The sequence below is a fragment of the Tachypleus tridentatus genome, chromosome 1 (genome assembly GCF_004210375.1).
Source record: "Tachypleus tridentatus isolate NWPU-2018 chromosome 1, ASM421037v1, whole genome shotgun sequence".
In the NCBI taxonomy this organism is placed as follows: domain Eukaryota; kingdom Metazoa; phylum Arthropoda; class Merostomata; order Xiphosura; family Limulidae; genus Tachypleus; species Tachypleus tridentatus.
In genome coordinates this window covers 163,925,274-163,948,002 of record NC_134825.1, presented here as the reverse complement: position 1 = coordinate 163,948,002, position 22,729 = coordinate 163,925,274, and the positions used below count along the sequence as shown (strand labels likewise).

Sequence of the window (22,729 nt, the reverse complement as noted above, 5' to 3'; positions counted from 1 at the left end):
TAATATAAATTTTAACTTTCATGTTGTATTTCAGTGGAAAAATACATTTTGCCGAAAAAGTTACAGATGTTTATCTAATGTTGTATTGATAAACAAATATATCTGATGTTATGTGTGATTTTTTTAAATTGTTCTTACATTCATAATCTACATCAATTTACATTTAATCATTTACAAGCGTTAAACTTAATATTTGCATACCCTTCATTTCAGAAGTAGCGTTAGTATAAATTCGTACCAACAGCTTTGACATTATATTTTATTAAGTTTTGCAAATATCAGGTCTATTAGTTTTCAATGCTATGCTACCTTTAAGCTTTGAAAGTTGTAAACTTTTCAATAATATCTTTTTTATATTTCGCACAAAATGTTTTTCATAAAAAATGGAAAAATATATATATATATATATTTAACTTTATTTTAAATATAACAGATAGCGCTTCTATTTTGCTTGACTACTTTGTGTTACGCTACAGTTGCTCGTTGCTATGGTGTGTGTTGTTGTCGGAAAGTGTGTCCGATAATCCGATATTAACGTTAGGTTTCTTAAAATAAAACTAATTTTATGGATTTTTTTTACTGAAACACATATTTAAATATTATATTAATAAGCAAACTTACTTTTGAAGTTATTTAACTTAAGTTAGTATCTAATGTTCTATATTAATCTCATAAATTCTAAACGTTTTATTTATATTAAAATTAATATTTTTACAATGTTTTCGCGCGAATCGAGTTTAACTTGAAGGTGAGTTCGTCTTGTATCTAAAGCTACTGGAACGATGTTTCTAACATTTATTTAGTTGTAACTTACAATAGATTAGGCTATTCAAATGTTTTTTTGTTGTTGCTGTACAAACGCAGCAACAGTCATTTTCATTTTTCATGTTTATTGTCAATAACCTTGATTATTAATAGTATTAGGACGAATGGTAGAGCACTGTTCTAAGGCAAAAGTATTAATGCTTGTTTTAACCAAGAGTTATTATAGTATAACTCGTAGGCTAGCTTATAATATTACTGGGAAATAGATGAGGGTCAGGAAAGTGAGTGGTGAACCTAATATAGATAAACATTTTTATTAAAATTGTATTAAGAAAGAAATATTCATAAGCAAAACCAGTTTATCAGTAGTTAGACCCATTCTTCAAATATTGAATTAAAAATACGGTTCTTAATTTTTAATGAATCTTTGGTACAACTTAGTTCAACTTCAGAGTTTGAACAAATAATTTGGAGAGAAAGAGGTTTAATGTTAGGTTGTAAAGTTTCTTTAAATTAAAGACTGTTGAGATTACTCAAAGTTGCTAGATTCTGAAAGACATATATTAAGTATTAATAAGTATCTGCTGTGTATTTTTTATGTTTGTTTTTCATATTTTAATGGTGTATTGACAATGTCACTTTTCTTACTATAACAATTATAAATAATACCGATAGTAATAGCCTGTAGAATTGAGCTTCATATATTGAAGCAATATCTATAGTTTCTTGTTTTCAGATATTTGTACTTGTCATTTTATATTCAAGCCTTAATGTTTTAAATAAAACACATCTAATTTGTGACATTGATCAATAGAAGTTAATTAGTCCAGATCAGAGGTTCCCAGGTTGTAGTCCAATGGCCACTGGTGGTTCAGGAGTACCATTCAAGTGAGTTTACAGATAGCTTTCATAATTACAGAAAGGTTTGTAAATACAGTGATAAACCTGATGCCTAGGACTTCAAAGTTTAACTATATAAACAAGAACAGTATGTATAAATTAAGTGGAAAAGCCTAAACTATTCTTATGGCCTTTCAGTTAAAGTGGGAAAATATATTCATTATATAAAATAATAAAATGCTTGCTGGTTTTTCTACAAAAGAAAGAGAGCACTTGTTGGAACTTTTTTGTTAAGAAGCATTAAAGTCAGAGTTTAAAAGAAACTCACTGTTAAAGTTGAAAACTTGGAGAACTGGGGAGTATCCAGAACTTACAGACAAAGCATTGTTTTTCTGCTGTCATTTTTCACCACCTACCTGTGTGAGATGAGGCTAATGTTGTTGATTTTTATGCTAGAAATTTTTATGTTAAATCATTCTGTTATTATGCAGTCTACTTAGTGTACACTCTCTTCAAGTTCGGGTTGTCATCGACATAAGTTTGGAATACACCAGTCTAGATCAGAATAATTTACGTGAATACACTAATTTAACTGTTTTGAAAATATACCATCAAGCATAAATAAGATATCACTTTATCTCTTGAGTTTTTTGTTTTACTTTTGTATTTTGGAAGTTAAATAGTTTAGTACTTACATATGAAATTTGAGTTATGTAGACTATGTGAGGTGAGTGCTGTGTTTATATTATGAATCTTTGTTGTTATATGAAAAGGTAATTCAAGAAACTAAGATTTCTAGTAGGTCGTTTTGGAACTAAAACAAGGCTTTAACATAAACAATAAATGTAAATATTCCTCAAAACAACCACAAAAGCCATAGGGAAAAAAAACAAAAACATTTTGTGTTGTTTAAATCATGTAGTTTTGATTCTTTTACATGCATTTTACAAATAGTTTCAGTGCTTGCTTTAATAGTATATCATGTTTAACACTAAATATTTATTAAAAACTACTCATAAGACTCATTTAACAAATATTAGTGGAATTCTCACTTAATTAACTCCATTTTAAAAATAGTTCTAATATTTTTGAAGTATTAGTCTTTGTAATAATATCTGGAACTGAGGGACTTGGTTGTTGATTGCATCTTGAGATGCAGTTCATATTACTGACTGTGTATTAGTTAAGTGTGTGATTGTGCATCTTAAGGTTTCCAAGTATTCAGTCGTATTAGTTGTTGCTTTTTTATAATGCTTATCATAGATTAGTACCTTTATAAGAAAAATAAATAATTAAAGTACAAGGTTTAATTGCATGTAATTGTAAGATGTTTATTAAAGCTATCAATAGGCGCTATCTAAAATACACCAAGTGTTTCAACATGTCTGTATCATTTTCCTCAAAATTTGTGATGCTTAGGTAAAAAGTAAATGAAGTTTTAGTTTCTACCTGCCATTTAGAGAAAGTCTGTTTAGAAGCCATGAAACCAGATTTTTATTGTTAGTGAATTAGGAAATTAAATGGAAAGCTGGTGTGGAACATATTAGTGACATTTTTTAAGATTACTTGCTTTTATTTCAAGATAAGAGTTTCTATAAATAGGTAAAGGATAATACAGAATATCAAACCTAGTTGGCCTACTAAATACATGAAGAAGAAAATGAAAGAATAAATGAAATAAATTTAATATGAAATTTAAATTTACAGATAGGATTGGAAGATTCACAGAACTGTAGAAAAGCTAGGAATTTGTTTCTAAAATACAACAGGAAATCTAGAAAGGCTTATGAGAAACAGCTGTCTTATAATGTTAAAATTAACAGCAATGATATTTTTACATATTTTAAAAGCAAATAAAGTGTTAAAATGTACACTAAGTTGTTAAAGGATACTGAAGGTATGTGTTTTAAAAACAATGACATGATTTAACTTGTATGTGTTATCTGTTGTTTTCACATAAAAGGGCAGGGGATGTTGACAGTATTCCTAAATGTTTTCTGTTTTTTTATGAGAGAAAGATGGATATTGTAAATGTTCTGTTCTGTTTTTATGAGAGAGAAGAGAATGCTAACAATATCCTGTTTTATGAGAGAGAAGAGAATGCTAACAATATCCGTAAATGTTTTCTGTTTTTTTTATGAGAGAAAGATGGATATTGTGAACATTCTGTTCTGTTTTTATGAGAGAGAAGAGAATGTTAACAATATCTGTAAATGTTTTCTGTTTTTTTTTATGAGAGAAAGATGGATATTGGAGATGTTCTGTTTTTACAAAAGAGAAGAGAATGTTAACAATATCCATAAATGTTTTCTGCTTTTTTATGAGAGAAAGATGGATATTGTAAATGTTCTGTTCTGTTTTTATGAGAGAGAAGAGAATGCTAACAATATCCGTAAATGTTTTCTGTTTTTTTTATGAGAGAAAGATGGATATTGTGAACATTCTGTTCTGTTTTTATGAGAGAGAAGAGAATGTTAACAATATCTGTAAATGTTTTCTGTTTTTTTTTATGAGAGAAAGATGGATATTGGAGATGTTCTGTTTTTACAAAAGAGAAGAGAATGTTAACAATATCCATAAATGTTTTCTGCTTTTTTATGAGAGAAAGATGGATATTGTGAACATTCTGTTCTGTTTTTATGAGAGAGAAGAGAATGTTAACAATATCCATAAATGTTTTCTGCTTTTTTTTGAGAGAAAGATGGATATTGTGAACATTCTGTTCTGTTTTTATGAGAGAGAAGAGAATGTTAACAATATCCATAAATGTTTTCTGTTTTTTTATGAGAGAAAGATGGATATTGTAAATGTTCTGTTCTGTTTTTACAAAAGAGAAGAGAATGTTAACAATATCCATAAATGTTTTCTGCTTTTTTATGAGAGAAAGATGGATATTGTGAACATTCTGTTCTGTTTTACAAGAGAGGGAAGAATGTTGAAAATATTCATTATCACAAGAATTATATAGGAAATATTCAGATTGACCTGATACCTTCAGATACTAATCTGTTGGTTAAAAAATCAAGACAATGTTCTGTTACTCATATCACAGCTAAGTGATTTTTAGAGTATATTTATAAGCAAGTTGTTTACAAATAAAAAAAAGGTAACTCTCTCTTTATACAAACCATCATTTGGACTTCACTTAGAACACAGTGGAAGTTGTTAAGAGGATAGCTACTAGGAAGATTTCTGAGATGGAAAGGTTGTTGTCATGGAAATAAGATAGGATCTTTTATTTTTATTTTTTTGAGAAAAGAAGGATCGTTTTCAAGCTTATATGATTATCTGGGAAATGAGAAGAAACAAATTGAAGATTTTATAAAGACAGGCTATACTCCAGTTAAGATTATTTTATTCTTCTAACAGAGTGAGTGCTTTATGGAATGAGTTTCTGTCAACAGTAGTGGGAGCCAGCACTTTACAGGAGAAAGTAACAGGGAAAATATTTATCTTCTATTGATAGTTTAGCATCTTCTTACCTAGATGTAAGCTTCTGGTTTTAGAATGAATCCATTTCTTCCAATTCCAGTAGCTTCAACTGATTAGAACTTCATTTTTTTTATTTACATGTTCTATATTTTAGTTAGTATTCCAACCTTTCTTCATTTTTCTATTGCACAATCTATAAAAGGTTAGTATTCATAACTTCTCATTACCTCCTCTTACATAAGTAGCTATCCTTACTCAGTGCTGTCCTCTGTACTCAGCTTTCACATGCCACATACCTTGAAGTTCCTTGGTATCTTTGAACTGACTGATTCAAATGTGTTTCACACGTGAATCATCGTGGGACAACCCTCCACCAATAACAGTGCAACACACTCTCTTAATGCATTTTGTTTATGTTTTTTTATATTCTTTGTGTCAATTTCTCCAATTGTTTACTATTTATTATGAAATAATGGGACTTGAAACTTGTTGAGTTAGTCCAAAGTGGAATTATTTTATATTTTTTACCCAGCTATGGAACCTATTACTGCATTCCAACAACTTTTTATTTATTTCTGCTAACACAACGATGTTTGGTTATGCATTTTGAATTTTGAATTCTGTTACTTTGGAGGCTATACACACAAGCTCCAGAAGGCAGTATTTATCAGCTTAATGTTATCAGGAGATTGATCATCCAGTGAAATGATTTTCATTGAAGCTCACCTCAAGAAATACAGTCTGCCAACTTTGGATATATAAGACATTTTACTGTTCAGGTTTTTAAATAATATTATTATCTGAAGTTATTTGGGTTCCATAACATAAGTTTTGTTGGATTGGTCAATACTCATAGACAAGTTCGGGTTAGCAATTAGTTTTCTCTTTTCTTCTTTACTATTCACTTTGGTTTACTATGATCTTTGTTATTTTAGGATTACCTGTAATTCATCTTACTGATATATCAATCATTAGTTTAACTGTATTGTTTTTCTTCGAAACATCATTTCAAAAATATGTGTTACTGTTACTACACACTTACTTAATTTTATATAATCATGTATGTTTCATTTTCTTTATTATTTGTCATTTCTCCTTCCTTCGATTCACTTGTTTTCTTTCGAACCCTTGTGCCAGACACAAACTTCTCCCAGTATTGTACATATTTATTGTTAGGTTAAGATTTTTATTTTAATGCTTAGTGATATCATTTGTTCTGTACTGTGTGATTTGGCTTAACATGTCACTGGCATATTCAGAGAGTGGTGGCTTGGCATTCCTCTTATTATAATGTTTTAAGAACGAAGTGACAATTTTTTTAAAGAATATAAAAAGGGGGAAGCCTAGCCACATGCACTCTAAATTTGCCAGTGAAAGTATTTGTTATTTTTGGTTTTCTTCTAGTTCTATTTCCAGGTTTATTAATTATTAGGTTAAATATTTTGTTTGATTAGGCTTTACATGTGTCTGTTATTTTAGGTTTACTTGTGGTTCTTTTCATGGAGTAATTGATAATTAGATTGAATATCTTATCTTCAACACACAACATCACATACATGTGTTTATTACACTATACAATTTCTTAACTTTTTTTCCTATGTCAACTATTTCATTTTTGTCTTTCCTTCTAGTTTATACTCCTGACCATCAATTTCATTTGTACTAGCCCCTAGAGTATGGGGTCAATCCTACTTGCTCCCAATATTGTTTGCCTTCCTCCTGTAATGGCTAAATCTGATTCCAGATGACCTGGATTACGTCAGTTTTCCTCCACCCTATCATAATTACCTTCTAGGCCTCTACTTTAGAATATCATAAGCCTATCTCAGTTGTTTTTTTGTTTTGTTTTCATGAGGTACGTTTCACAGTAATGTTCCCTTTCACATGAAATTGTTTCATAATTATGGATACTTGTAAGCCTTGCCCTAGACAGACTTTAATTCTATTTTGCTTTAGCTTACCATAGGGCAGATTTTCTTCCTGATTTCATGTCACATGTCTGTTAATCCTATACATTTTTCCCTACCTAGTTCTTTTAGCATTAATTTACCCTATTGACTCTCCTACAATTAATGTTTACCTTCCAACTCCTTTTCTAGGTATTTCAGTTAAATTCAGGTATCTTTGTGGGATACACTTTTCTTCTTTCCTCCATATTGGAGTGTTTACCATCTTTGGTTCTTCTCTCCACATGTGGCTTCTTTCCTTTTAAGGTCTTCTAGGGTGGAATGTTGTTATTTGTTTACCATCCACTGCTAATAGGGACTTATGGCAGTTTTTTTTCTCCATTTGTTCATTTTTTGGGGCTGCTTTTATACATTTAACATTACATGGGATATCTTAAATGCTACATGAATTTTTTTATTAGTTTCTCTTTTGTTTCATTATGAGATATCATCATCTTTATTCATTTTATGTATTTTATCTTCTTCATTCGTCTTATATACTTGACGCTGATTGAGGTTATGGACCAGTCAGTTCTACTTCAATAACTTTTAGTGTTAGTGTCTTTCACATTTTAATATGTAGTATTTGACCATGTCTGGGTATGCTGTTTCTGTATGACTGAAGATCCCTCTGGTACACCTTCGTCTTATCAATTTTTTCTGGGTGATTAGGTACCAATTTTGTGTATCGACCTTTGAACTTGTTTTGGTTCCATATGTCTTTTGTGGAGTGGTCTACTTCCAAATTTTTTGGAAAATTTAACTATACCACTCATTGGAAGTCTAGCTTTAGTTAGTTCCTTCCAAAAGGGGTAGTCTTAACATACTCATCTCCTCCTTCCAAAGTCAGCTTGGGTAGTTGGATAAGTTTTCCTGTTGCATACCTTACATTCTAGTCTCTTTGGGGTGTGTCTTTTTAAACACCCCTACTATCAAGACTATCCATTCTCCTTCTTTAATGCAGTTTAAGGAGTTTTCTGTTATCCAAGCCTTTACTTTGGGTTTTCTTCATTGTCATCCTTCCTTCATCTATTGACAGTTGAACATATCCCCAATGATATTGGGTTTATCATCCCTCCCTTCTGGATTGTTTCTTTTCTCTGATGCTTACTTTTAAAGGTGAGGGGAGTGGTTCAATCAGTAGGAAGCTTCAAGACAATGGTCTAAAGGTGAAAAGTCTTATGCCCTTCACTTTTACCATTCCATGATGTGTTAATTCATTCTCTTCCTCTTGTTCAGATTTGGCCAATCTTGTTTCATTTAAACTTTTTTAACAGTGGTGGCTTATATCATTTGTCAAGAGGACACTCATTCTTTTATTTGTGTGTGTGGTAAACAGAGGACTTCCTTTTTTGAATGCACACACTTTACATACTTCTACTGGAGGGCCATTTCCAGGACACTTTGCTAATAGAGTTTTCAGTCCCAAAACATTTTCTTCCAAAGAGTGACCTCTTGATCCTTCCAATTTTTGGTAACTCTGCTTCCTTTGGAATACATCTTCACATGAAGTTTTTGTGTCTTTTATCACTTTCCAGTTTGTTACCTCTTTTTTTTTTGGTCTCTGGTTCATCATCTACTTGCCCTGGCTGTTATAAAACTCAGACAGGTTTATATTTATTTTATAATGTTAATTTTCTTCTTATTCCATCCATCAGTCTTCCTCCCCAAATTTTTGTTTATCCATGTCACTCTGGTTCAGGTCTTTCTGATCTATCTTTCCTAGCTAGTATTGTTTTGGTTTTCTCAGCTGTTTTGGCTTGATTTGTTTCTTTTGTTCTGTATCAGTTTTATTATCTTATTTTAGTGACTCATGTGGTATATTTCTTTTGACTTTTTCAATTCTTGCCATCTCTCACATTCCTTCTTGGTGGAATCCAAATGACACTCTCTGTCCAGTACATGCTGTAAATTTCTTCATTGTTTTTAAGGATTTTTTCTAGGAAATGATTTCATTTCCTGTGGTTTCCTTCCCTTATTTCACTTTTTTATCTGTGATTTTCTTTTACTCTTCCCCTTACCCATTGGGTTTGGATTGTGATTCAGTTGGCCTTTTATTCCTTGTCTCCTTCTACCTGTCATCACATCCTAGTGTCTTCACTCTGGCCATGCACCTTCTCTTTTCCATGCATGTCTATCCTGACATCTGTTGGAGGTACTTCCTCTGACAACCACTAGGACTACATCTCATACATTTATCTCCCATTCTCTGCTTTGGGTAGCTTTTTTTTCTTCCTTGTCGGGGTACCATCATTCATCTCTTGCCATCCTTCACTCTTGGTGAGGCTGTGACAGCATAAATTATCTGCTAGTATATGTACCTCTTATTTTTCAAAGAGTTCCTCTTTTTAATTCTGGATCACACTTGTCCAGATATACTTAAACTAGTCATATTTGTGCTGTAAGGCCATGTCAACTTACATACTATGATTTCTACAGACACAAATTGCACACTACTGAAATAGGGTGCTCCACAAGATTGTCTGTAGGTTTATCCCCACAATATGTTTGCTTTATTAGTTTGCCCACTCTAGAATGTACTCACCCATTGACTATGTAGGTTAAGCAGAATGGGATAGCTCTTCATCCTGCCATGCCTTATACTGAATAAATTGGTACGGTCTGCATTTTAAAATAGGAATTTGTGGCCATCCATTGCACGATCTCAGGTGTTGTCATTCCTCCAGACTGTCCACCATGCTTTAGCCTTTCCCTTTTCTTCTAGTGGAGTTTAGGAGTCTTTACTATTTTCCAGTTCCAAACTGCTGGGGTGGTGGACTGTGGAGGCATCTTCTTGAAGAATGTGCTAATGAAATACAAATAATATATTTAGATATATAAATGATTACAAAATCATTAAGTTGAGAATAGGGCAGTGGTGTTCATTTGGGATCCCTCTTCCTACCCTCACATGGATGTCAGTTCACAGTGACTGGGTTTTTGATTTAGAGCTGAGCCAATTAACATAAGTCCTCACACATGTTTTATTGGTGTCTCTATTCCCTCACTTATTTATACTCTTGTTACTCGATCCATGTTGCAAGTTACAATGGAGGTACTTACACACTACTATAGTTCTTTCCCTTCTACTATCACATGATGTTCTTATTATTCTGAGAATGTTTGAGAGAGATGGTTTACATACCACAGACATTTTTTTCATGCCTGATGTTGAGTTCTTGGATTGATCAGCCAATTTTTCATGCTGTAATCATGTGCCTCATTCATGGGTTAGGAGTTGCAAGATTTTATCTGGTTTCGTGAACTTGAGGTAAGGCAGTATAATCCTCTTTTGTACCCCACCAGAGGGCTGGGTTCTAGATTGTAGTTGAAGTGCTGATAGTACAATCCTCTCTCTCATCCCTACATGTATTTCGGTTCCCAACAGAGTGTCTAGATCTGACGTAATGTCTTTTAATGTGGGATTCTAGATGTTTATGTGAACAATAGTAATGTACCATATCAGAAGCTATAATGTTTCTGTACAGAAGATTTATTTCCATTGGGTGCTTACCTCATCTCACACTTCCCACCTTTTCTCCACTCTGAAAAACAGTGCCTCCATTTTCTAGCAAAACTCAAAGGCATTTTAGAGAAAAATGGAAACTTAAACCCACACTTTATTTTTTTAGAAAATTGTTGATTGTGGCTTTAAATAAAAACTTTTCCACAGAAGCATTTCTAAGGCTAAAAAAGATTTTAAAGACAAGGTTGCATTTCTAATGAAATGATTAAATGGCTTGAAAATTACATTGTTAGCACTTTCCAATGTCTAACACCTGATAATTTTATTACTATACATGACTACAGATTGTTGTTTTATATAAGAGATCATGTTGAGACATTCTCATTATAATGTGATGGGCTGATATCCTATCCAGGGGAAATGTGATATTTTGTTATGGAAAGGATTTGATCTTGATTGAATAACCATATATTTTGATTTTTTTGTACACTATTTCCTAAACACTTATAAGATATTAATGGTGAAAACAGTAGGACTAGGGATCATAAATATACATTTTTGCAAGGTAGAAGTCATCTTCAGTTTAGACAGTTTTTTTCTTAACACAGTGGTTTGCATCTGGAATGGGTTGCCTTCAAATATTGCAGGTCCCCTGCTAGAACAGCAATAAGTCTTCAGATTTCTAATGGTAAAATCAGGGGTTTGGTTCCTCTCAGTGGACACAGGAGATAGCCTAGTGTGGCTTTACTTTAAGAAAACAAACAAACAGATGTTGTGGAGGCAGCAAATTGAGTTTAAGAGAGAGATTGATACCATACAAATGATAAGATCTGGCTTTAAGATTATGGCTTATTATGATTTGGTACTTCTTTTCACTCACAAGATTAGCTGTTCTTATTCATTGCTACCCTCAGTATGTTAAAGATGCAACAAGCTTTCCATAAACCCTCCATTGGAATCAAATGATTCCAGTGTGTCTTTCATGCAAATCATCATGTGTCACTTCTCCATCAAAAGAACATTCATGTGATGCATGCGACTCCCTCTGTGGGCATCTTCTGAACCATTACTTTGCATGTGGTACCTTTTGCACTTGAACTTCTTCCTTTTTTTCATCTTGATTTGTGTTTGAGATTGACTTAGTTTTAGAATTGGTTTAACTTCAAATACTCAGTTATTCAAAATATTTAGGTTCAATTATCCTTATTCTCATCACATGTATTTGTTACTTCAAATGCTTTTGTCGACTGACACAATATGAATTTCGAAGTTAATGTCACCACTTTGGGTGTCTCACGTTCATCAGGTGCTTTATCACAGACTTCTGGTACTGGTGACCCTTCAAGAGATTTGTACACATTTATTCACAACATGAATAGATTGAACATGTATGTCCTGGGATTGTCTTTCCTGCTTGGTCAAGACTTACTGAAGGATTGGCCCCTTCATTACATTTTCTGGTGGCTTGGAAATTTGTGGGTTTTTTTCCCATTAATGCATTTGCCACCACACTCAATCAAAAGTTATTCTTCTTTTGGTATCCAGCACCTCATTTTCAGGCTATGGCTATAAATGCCTTCAGCCAAGATTGGTCACATAGATTCTTATATGTTCATCCTCCTATCCAGTTGCTTCCCTAGATAGTTTCCTTTGTCCATACCACTACATGCTGGGTCCTTCTGATCACTCCCTACTGGTTGTTTCAGCCATGGATTCCTCATGTACTCCAACCACAATTATTCCATTCTGTACCACTTCCTCTATTACCTGACTCCTTTGTCAACTCCAGTCAACAGTTCTGCATCCCACACTTCATGTTCTCCATCTTTATGTCTGTTTTTTCCATTCTCCAGTTCTTGGGTTTGAGGTGAATATGGTATGATCCTCATGCTACCCTTTCATGGATGTTGGTACCCCGTGAGGGGGTTTGAATGTAATTTACTTATTGAGGATGGTCTGCTGCACTTTAGCTGTTCTACTTCATGAGACATTTTCATTTACCCTCTTCTTTTATTGTGGGATTGAGGTACTCTATCTTTCTCCAATTAGGATCACATTTCTACCACATTCTCTCCCATTTGGATGTGCTCTTCTCCTTTCCTTCCATAATTTATTACACCTTTCACAAATGGGCAAAAAGTATACTTTTATCAGCTCTGACTCTTTCAACTACAGAGGTATCCTTCATACACATTTGGAGGGTACATCTGCTCTTCCCTTGCACCAGTTCCTCTTCTCTTCCTGACCAATGTGAGATTCTATCTAATCTTATGAGTGGAGGGAAGTACCATATTTGAAGTTATAACTTTCTTACACTAAAAATGTATTTCCAATAGTTACTTCCCACTGTTCCTCCCCACTCACTTCTGATGCTTTCGTCATCTGCTAAACATCAATGTGATAGTTTGGTAGAAGCACAAATAGATAGGCACTTGCATCATGTTAGTGCACTATACTCCTGTTAGTGAAGAGGTGAAGAAGTGACACATAATGATCAACATGAAAGACACATGAAATCATTTGGTTCCAGTACAGAGATGCAGAAGACTTATGACATGCATGACAAAATCATTTGCATATAGAAGGCAGCAATGAACAAGAGTAGTTAATCCTGTATATATTGATACACATTTTCAATGTAGAAAAATTATGACTTTTTGTTTTTTTTTTAATGCTTAATTTAGAGGATGAGACAAGCAGTGTGGACCAGTAGGTCCCTTGTTGTCCCTGAACATTATTATTTTATATTAATGTATTTTTCCACACCATTTATATATATATACATGTAATTCAGGAAGCACATTTTATAGCATTATTTCAAGCTTTGATTGTAACACATTAAGTTAGGTATCAAAAGTTGTGATGCTAAAAATCTCTTTAAAAGACATTTACAGGTTACATGGTAATGAAAAACATATATGTATAAATTCAGTTTAAAAAATACCTTACTCTATTGCTATGGCAAGTATGTGTTTTTGAAAAATTTTGTAATTTTATTTGAGTAGAATTTGGTTGTGTGTGTTTAGTCACTATACTATTTTTAAATTCTATGACTTAGCAGAGAACTCAGAGAAAAGTTATATATGATATTTTCCAAATAGAACAATGATATGAAATTACTTTGCCTTTCATACTCATCTGTAGCAACATGCATGCTCTGTTATTGAAATATATGGTATTAACATAATGTTCAAGAAATAATTTTATGACTACTTGCAGCAAATTGTATGCTATGTGTTACAATATATTGTGATACTGTAAAATACAGTAAATACTTTTTTAATGAATTAATCCTATGTATACAAGTGGGAGTCAAAGAGCACATACCACAACCTTTTACAGGTGCCATTCAACCTGGTATTATGTATTTGATGAAAGTGTCATGAACATTGCATGCTGATGTGACTGTATATGGTCATGGAGAATAGATACCAGGCGCAATATAAAAGGACACTGAAAAACAACTGTAAGAATGCATTTTGGAGGTTCTAAAGATTATGCAATGGACAAAAGTATTTTTATTCTTCTTATGAATATAAATGAACTTCCACCATGACTTGTTAAAGTCTGAGTGAAACTGACATTACCAATTCACAAGTATAATTTGAATACAAATATGCTTTTAATGCATTTACATTTTACTAAAAGTGTGCTTCCTTTTGAATATACACATGTAATAAGTTTGGAATCATGGTTAACATTTGTTGTCCAGTTGACCAAGTCCATGTACATTTGGAGAGCATGATTTTAATTAATCATTGTAAGTATAATGAATGCAATGGTGACAGTGTTATCCAGTTTTGTCTTGTATCACTTAATGAATTAGTGCTACACTCAATTTATCTTCCAAGTATTTAAATACACAAGTATATATATGTATTAATATACAGTTATGTTGTAAAAATATGACTATTCTTGATACATTCTTTTCAGTAGTAATAGTTCACATGATATCTAGTTAAAAGATATTTTCAAGAAAAAAAAGTGTATAAATGATATTAACTCAGTGAAGTATTAATTAATATGAAATTAGAACAGATGAATATGTGAAGTATTAATTAATATGAAATTAGAACAGATGAATATGTGAAGTATTAATTAATATGAAATTAGAACAGATGAATATGTGAAGTATTAATTGATATGAAATTGGAACAGATGAATATGTGAAGTATTAATTAATATGAAATTAGAACAGATGAATATGTGAAGTATTAATTAATATGAAATTAGAACAGATGAATATGTGAAGTATTAATTAATATGAAATTAGAACAGATGAATATGTGAAGTATTAATTAATATGAAATTAGAACAGATGAATATGTGAAGTATTAATTGATATGAAATTGGAACAGATGAATATGTGAAGTATTAATTAATATGAAATTAGAACAGATGAATATGTGAAGTATTAATTAATATGAAATTAGAACAGATGAATATGTGAAGTATTAATTAATATGAAATTAGAACAGATGAATATGTGAAGTATTAATTAATATGAAATTAGAACAGATGAATATGTGAAGTATTAATTAATATGAAATTAGAACAGATGAATGTGTGAAGTATTAATTAATATGAAATTAGAACAGATGAATATGTGAAGTATTAATTAATATGAAATTAGAACAGATGAATATGTGAAGTATTAATTAATATGAAATTAGAACAGATGAATATGTTTCTTTTATGGTAACATCTCATTCAGTCATTTTTTTATTTCAGTGTAAAATACATTTTAACAGTCTGTTAAAAAAGAAAAGGAAAAATTACGAAAATGGCTGAAGCAGTGAAGGTTATCGTGAGATGTCGTCCTTTAAACCAGCGAGAAAAGGGCTTAAATTGCAAGGTATGTATTTCTACATTCATTAGATGAGTTGGAAACAGTAACCACCAAAATTGAAATTGCTAAATTATTTCCTTATTTAAAATACAGGAATCTATTATATAGAATGGTTTATACATAAGGCTGTTTTATGACATATCTTCCTTCCATAATGAATTTTCATCATGTAGTTTAGTCATTAGCTAAATATGTTATATGATATTTGTCTACTTCAGTATGTATATATACATTTATTCCATGTTTTATTTTTTCTCATACCTTATTATGCTTTTAAAATTATGGAACATTATAATTTAGATAATCCTAAAAATGGATTCAAGTTGTGGACAGTGTTCAATCATCAACCCAGCTGATGAAAGTGGTCTGCCAAAGGTTTTCACCTTCGATGGAGCTTACTTTATGGAATCTACCACTGAACAATTGTATAGCGATATTGTATTCCCTATTGTTGATGTAAGAATATTTAATGTATTTAATGAAGGACTAAAATAAATATAGTCTTTCTTTGTAAATCAGTCATAACGTAAAATAAATATTAGTACTACGATGGGAGTTAAGTTGTTGAAAGCACACAGGAAAAAACTCTTTTCAAAACTTCTGTTAAACTTTTTCATTGTTTCTAAAACTAGAAGATTTGACCTGAACACTGAAGGAGGTAGCCCATAGGTGCTTTAATAAGAACAATGTGGTATAATAGTGGTTGATATTACATATAACAAGGCCTGAGATAATTACTGCAGTATATTATAAAATCTAATTGCATAAGTTAGATAAATTATGGTTAAAATGTGACTTACCAATGAAACTCAGCAAAAACTCTTAACTAGTACTCTACTGTGTACCATTACTGGTTTTGATGCTTTTAGCTGGTTTTAGCAATTTTATTGAATATATTTTAAGTTAATTCAATGTTGCTGCGAGTTACTTACATTACACATGTATATATATATCAAGCAGTACATGTAAATTGTATAGTTTAAAATCAGTAAGTTAGAAAATTATCTGGTGAAATATATGTATTGTACTGATAGAAAACAATATTATTTTAAGTTAATGCTTTTTATTATTGTTGCATTATTAATTTTTTATTACTGTCTTATTAATTAAGTCTGTCTTATTTTACTCATTTCTGTATAATTGCGAGGTTTTTGAATCCTAAAATTTAGAATGAAAATTTATTTGATGTGTTATAAATTTCAGAGTGTTACAGAAGGATACAATGGAACAGTCTTTGCCTATGGACAAACTGGTTGTGGCAAATCTTTCACCATGCAAGGAATTTCCAGTCCTCCTACTCAACAAGGAATAATTCCAAGAGCTTTTGAACACATTTTTGAAGCAATAGCAGCAGCAGAAAATACAAAGTATCTGGTTCATGCTTCTTTCTTAGAAATTTATAACGAAGAAATTAGGGATTTGTTATCAAAAGATCATAAGAAGAAACTGGAACTTAAGGAACACCCTGAGAAAGGAGTTTATGTTCCAGGTTAGTTTTGCTATCTTTATTATCTATAGATATAAATATTGACCAATCCACAGTTTAAAAAGATATTGCTCAAAAACTTGCAAACTTCCAATATGGTACATTACTTTCTCTTACATAAATATCCATTCTCAATCAATACTGCTCTTTATATGCAAAAACGTCTTTTACTCATGCCAAAAGCCTTTTATCTCCCTTGTTGGAATTGACTGATTCCATTGTGTCTCTTATAAAAATCATCATTCATCAACCCTCCACCTGTAAGAGAGTGACATACTTTCATGACTTAGGTGACTCCCTCTATTTAATTCTACTGAACTGCCAATTCTCGTTTGACAGTACATGTGTCCTAACATTTAATTTCTGCTTGTTATTGTGCTTGGGTTGGTTCCAGGCATTTTCACTTTTCAGGGAGTTAATCTATATTATGTAGACATATTTTTGATACTGGATGTTGAGTTCTTAAATCAATATATCACTTTATATTAATAACAAGTGCCCTTTTAGTCTTTTGAATTTGAAATAAAGATAGTATGAACCTCTTTCCTACCCCCACATGGATAAGAATACTCAGTAGCCAGTTTTTGGATTGTAGTTGACTTACCAATAGTCCAAACCAAATCCCAAACCAACACAGGTCTCAGTTCCCAGCATCATGGGTTTTTGATGTAGTTGGCTTGCCATGTGTAGTCCTTCACACCCTAGCTACTCTACACCTAGGAGTACATCCATTTCTTTCACCCACTTTTATATTTTATTAGATTGAGTTTCATGAATATTGCATGGTTCAAATCACTCTCCAACCATAGTTCTCTTCCAGTTGTATGTGATTCTGTGTTTTTCCTCCCATTTATGCAACATCTTTCTACAATTGGTGAAGAGTATTCCTGGTTCAGTAGTGGTATGGCCTCCCACATTAGATCTTCAAATCTGACTATCTCATCTTAGTGAATGTTCTTCTTGTTCGATATGGGACTCTAGCTATTTATGTGAGTAGAAGCAATGTACCATATCAGAAGTTATGATTTTCCTATGCTGAAAATGTATTTCCAATAGGTACTTACCTCCTCTCACATTTTCCACATTTCCTTCTCACTGAAAACTGGTGCTTCCTTTTTTTTACCTAAACTTGAAGAGGTAGTTCAGTATAATTGAATAGAAGGAGTCATGTGCATCTGGGAAGTATGTCACACTTTTATTGGTTAAAGGTTGTTGTATGAGAGATGCATTGGAATCAGCCAGTTCCAAATGAGGAGAGATAGGTTTGTGGCATGCATAAAAAGAATCAGCCAGTTCCAAATGAGGAGAGATAGGTTTGTGGCATGCATAAAAAATTTTGCATACAGAAGGGCAGCAACAACAACAATGACACCATGTGGCACTAATTTAGGTTAAAGTTTATTTCATTTCTCTTCAGGAAATGAAATATAACCAGGGGTGATCAGAAACATCTGTTTCTCTTCACTTTGCATAGAGGGACAGCACTGAACAATAATAGCTATTTATGTAAATAGAGGTAAGTACATATTGAAAATACATTTTCAGTCTAGGGAAATTATAACTTTCACTCCAATGACTAAAATCATGTCTTCACAAAAAGTTTTTTTTTTTTCATCTTGTACTTTATTATTTTTCAGTTAAATAAGTTATCTCTGAAATATCAAAAGCTTTGTTGAGCTCAACCTTATGATGTACATAATAATCTGACTTTATGTTCTGAAGTCCTTTGTACAATATAGAACATGTATCAATTTATCTAGAGTTCTCCACTCTCCCATTTTCTACATGACTTATTGTGCACACTTTAGGAGAATGTGCATTGCACTACTTTCACATTAGAATCCATATTTTTTGTTGATAGTGATGCTGTTGTCTTCTCTCACTGTGACTTCTGAAGTTAGTCTTAAATCTGATGCAAATGCTTCTATTAATATGGGAAATTCTAAAACATCGTTTGAGACCTATCTTATGCAATCCACCTTTAGAGGGCAAGGTCAATTCGTTGCTGCATTTTCAACCATTATTTATCAATGTATTTGGGTTGTTAGTGCCAAATTGTCTGTCAATATTTCTGTTGGGTGTCACACAATCTTGTGGATGCTCAAGTCATGTGACAAGGGCCTTTTTATCATCATGTTAAACAAGATTGATGTTTTGCTCAGGCCAATCCACTTTCGTTATTTGTAGAGCAAAGGTAGTCTAATCCCAAAGAATCTTATATTTTGTTTATTTACAACTTTCATCTAGTACTTGGATTATTGATGATATAGAGTCATCTTCCACTACGCATTTTATTTCTCAAGTTCTTTACACTTATATAGATTATTATGTGGGGGGGGGGTGAAGCATGCCAGCAGAAGCTCATTAAACTTTTAGCATCTCACATACTTCTGGTGATTGTTCATTTTTGTGAGATGCCTAGCAAATAATGTGCCTCTTTCGTATTTTACGTAGTCAACATTGGTTACTTGTGTTTGTTCCTTTTGACCCTAGCAAGTGGCAAAACACTGATGTGAGTCTTCTCAGCCTACTCATTGGCTCTCTTCTGTTCCAGATGAATCTTCTATATTGACTATTGGGGGAAGACATTTCACATAATTTTCTCATTTGTGGGGTTCTTGGGCTCAACAGATCCTTCAATCCATTTAGTACCTTCACTTATGTCACAGTCTTTTTGTTAAACCTGTGGTATTTTTCTTTTACAAATTCTGGATCAGGAAATCTCATATCTTCTTTAAAAAGGAGCAATCAAAATAATTTATCATGATTATCCCTTTCAAGTTTTTAATTCTGTGTCTTTGTCATTCTAAAGAAATTGAAAAATTGGAAACCTGTGATATAATTGTCTCAACTCAGTTTTTACTTGGAAACACCTCTCATTGCAAAAGTGAAAATATTAAGGCCATGGGTATGATGAAGATGGATATATTGAATTTTTGTCTTCAGATCCCTATTCTCCCATAATTTTCTTTTCCCGCAATTATCATCAGGAAGGGGGAAGAGTTTTTCAATTAACTGCTCTTCCCTACAGCTTCTTATGATTTTTTTCAAGTATTTGAAACATTTTCTGGTCATAACCATTCACTCTTGCATGAACTAAAGGTTTATTCTGTTCCTGTTATCCACTTAGTCTCTTACACAAACTCAGATGACCACCCAACTAGCTATGTCTGTTGAGTAGATCATTAAAAATGCCAAATGTCACTTAGCATCAAAACAGTATTTGGTAGATCTGGGATTTTTGAATTAGTGGTGTTGCAAGCACTGGAGTCTCATGTGCATACACTTCTGACTTCCATAGCTACTACTAAAGATATACTTTCTGCTTTGGAAATGATGGTTTCACTTTATGTGATACCTTCAATGGCACCTTATTTTTCAATTATATCTGACTTGTTGCAAATCATAACTATTTCTCCTGTCACTCCAGTTTTGATTGAATTGAAAGCATATAACAGACAATATTCCTTTTCTTCCTCATCCTATAGACCTAAATATTTTTAAATATCCCTCTATCATGGATTGGACATGCTTTATTGAGAAATCAGCATCATTCTTGTTCTTGGACTTCTAACCCTGAAGTGGAGCAACCTCCATTCTTTGGTTTCTCAACAGCTATGATGGCCAATATATTGACTCCTTCAAATGGTCATCTTCTTTCACTCTGCTAGTGTGCAATTCCACACCCAAATCATCTGGCATTTGCTGCCCTATTGTAGTCATGGTAGAAACTTTTCATTTATATCTTTTCTCCATCTTCTTTCCTGGATACTTGTCAAGATCAATTACTCAAAATACTGGGTTCTCCTTATTTCAATTTGATCACTTAACCATGATTTCCTCTAATATATGGACTTCCACACAGAGAACCGATCTCATTACTATGTAAACATCTTCTGCATCAATCTCAAATATATATTTCTTCACAGTGACATTCAACATATACAACTTCATTGCTGGCTCTTTTGTTTAGTTCTTTGTATAAGAAGCTGGATTTCCTTCCTGAATGCTTGCTGATTCTCTCTGATGCTCTTCCCCAGCTGTCTGTCAGTCTCAGTAGGCTTCTTTTGGAGTTGGTGCAGTTGATGTAGCATGTCTTGTTTGCTCCAATTTCTCCATGAATCATTTATTTACTTATTTACTTCTTTCATGATAGCAGCTTATTGACTTTTTACATTGTTGGTTATAGATCTGTTTTATATGCCACCTTTAGATAACATGTAAACCATCAATTTTTTTGTCCCCATTTTTCAAAGACATTTTCTAATTTTCATCTTCAATATTAAAGTACCAAATATTGTCTCACATAGGGTTTAGTTTAGTATTCTTGGCTTCTTCCCCTACTGTACCTAATTATGGTGCTTTAATCACAATCTGCATGTTGCAATATAAAAACCTATTGTTCTTTAGTAAAGAGTAGTGCAAGAATTGGTAGTAAATGATGTTGACTATCTGCCTTCCCTCTATTCTATCACTTCAAAATTAGAGACAACTCATGCAAATAGCCCATGTGAAAATTCAATAAAGAAACTCCCCCCTGCTGAACCTTTGGTGACTAATTCACCTTGTTATTTTTCCCTAAAATAGTATATATTTTACTTCTTGCATAGATATCCATACTCTTTATGTTTTACTTACTTTATTTTTTCGGAATGCCTTATATCCCAGATCATTCCTTCGTACATCAAATTCCAACTGCAAGAGAAAATAACCACTGTCTCTTATGTCTTTTGTCTGTTGTGTTATAGCTTCCAAGACTGATCCTGATTCCCATTTAAAGGGAAAATTATGATGTTTTGTAATGAATGATCATTATTCTCCAGCAAGTATGGAATTTTTTAGGAGTCTCACCAAAGTTTGTTTACGAGGTCTGTTCAAAAAATACGCGGACTGTTTGAATTGTGCGGCTCCAGTTGGTTCCAAGGGAATCCGCTTGGTGTCGCTAGGTTCGCACAGATCAGCTGATTACGACGCCATTTCCCTATTGCAGATATCTTCATTTGTGTATTAGCTACGCGGTTTTAAGTGAAGTGCGATTTTTTCATTTGGCGGATTTCAGAATGAATGACCTGAAGGAGCAACGACATACTGGGAAATTTTGTGTTAAACTTGGAAAATCTGCAACTGAAACTTTTGCTATGCTTAACACAGCTTACGGTGATGTTGCTATGAAGCGTACGGCATGTTTCAGGTGGCATGAACGTTTTAAGGATGGTCGACAGTCCATTGAAGCTGATGAGCATCCTGGACATCCTTCCACGTCAACTGACGACCCACACGTCGACAAAATCAACACCCTTGTGCGAGCAAATCGACGTCTGACTGTCAGGAAGCTTGCTGAAGAGTTTGGGATATCAGTTGGATCTTGTTACGAGATTTTGACCGAAAAATTGAAGATGCACCACGTTGCTGCGAAATTTGTGCCTCAGAACTTGTGAGTTTTTGGCCAAACACTCGATCACTGTTCTTCCCCTCCCCCCCTACTCACCTGACCTTTCTCCTTGCGATTTTTTCTTGTTCCCCAAACTCAAAAGACCCTTGAAAGGAAGAAGATTTGAGACGATTCCCGAGTTTAAGGCAAATGCGACGAAGGAGCTGGAGGACATTACAAAAGAAGCGTACCAGGACTGTTTCAACAAGTGGAAACACCGTTGGGATTAGTGTGTGTGTTGGGGAGGAGAGTACTTTGAAGGGGTCCCAGACCTGTAACTTCTAAATAAGGTACATTTTGTTTTATGACGTCAGTCCGCGTATTTTTTTAACAGCCCTCGTATATCCTACAAGGAATCACACTTTTCAGGTCTTGTTCTAGCTACATTAATAAGTTGGCTTTTACAGTTGATCTCTATTGTTTACTCTGGTGTTTCCAAACATCTGAAACAAAGGTTTTGGGTTACATCTCACCAAATTCTACATTTCTTGTTTTTTGGCATCCTGGCTGTAGT

The 22,729-nt window shown here is 32.9% G+C and overlaps 1 protein-coding gene across 4 annotated transcripts in view; it reads left to right on the top strand.

The window, feature by feature from the left end:
- Positions 1-478: 478 nt before the first annotated feature.
- LOC143229661 (osmotic avoidance abnormal protein 3-like) overlaps positions 479-22,729 on the top strand; it is a 59,342-nt gene continuing 37,091 nt past the window's right edge. For 2 of the 4 annotated variants that reach the window (XR_013015992.1, XM_076462283.1), the window contains exons 1-4: positions 756-1,653; positions 15,181-15,304; positions 15,599-15,754; positions 16,502-16,787. Coding sequence is in view for 3 of the 4 variants with exons in the window: in XM_076462283.1 (XP_076318398.1) it covers positions 15,233-15,304; positions 15,599-15,754; positions 16,502-16,787 (514 nt within the window). In the remaining variant the exon portion in view is untranslated. The other 2 variants (XM_076462307.1, XM_076462292.1) reach the window with 2 other exon arrangements.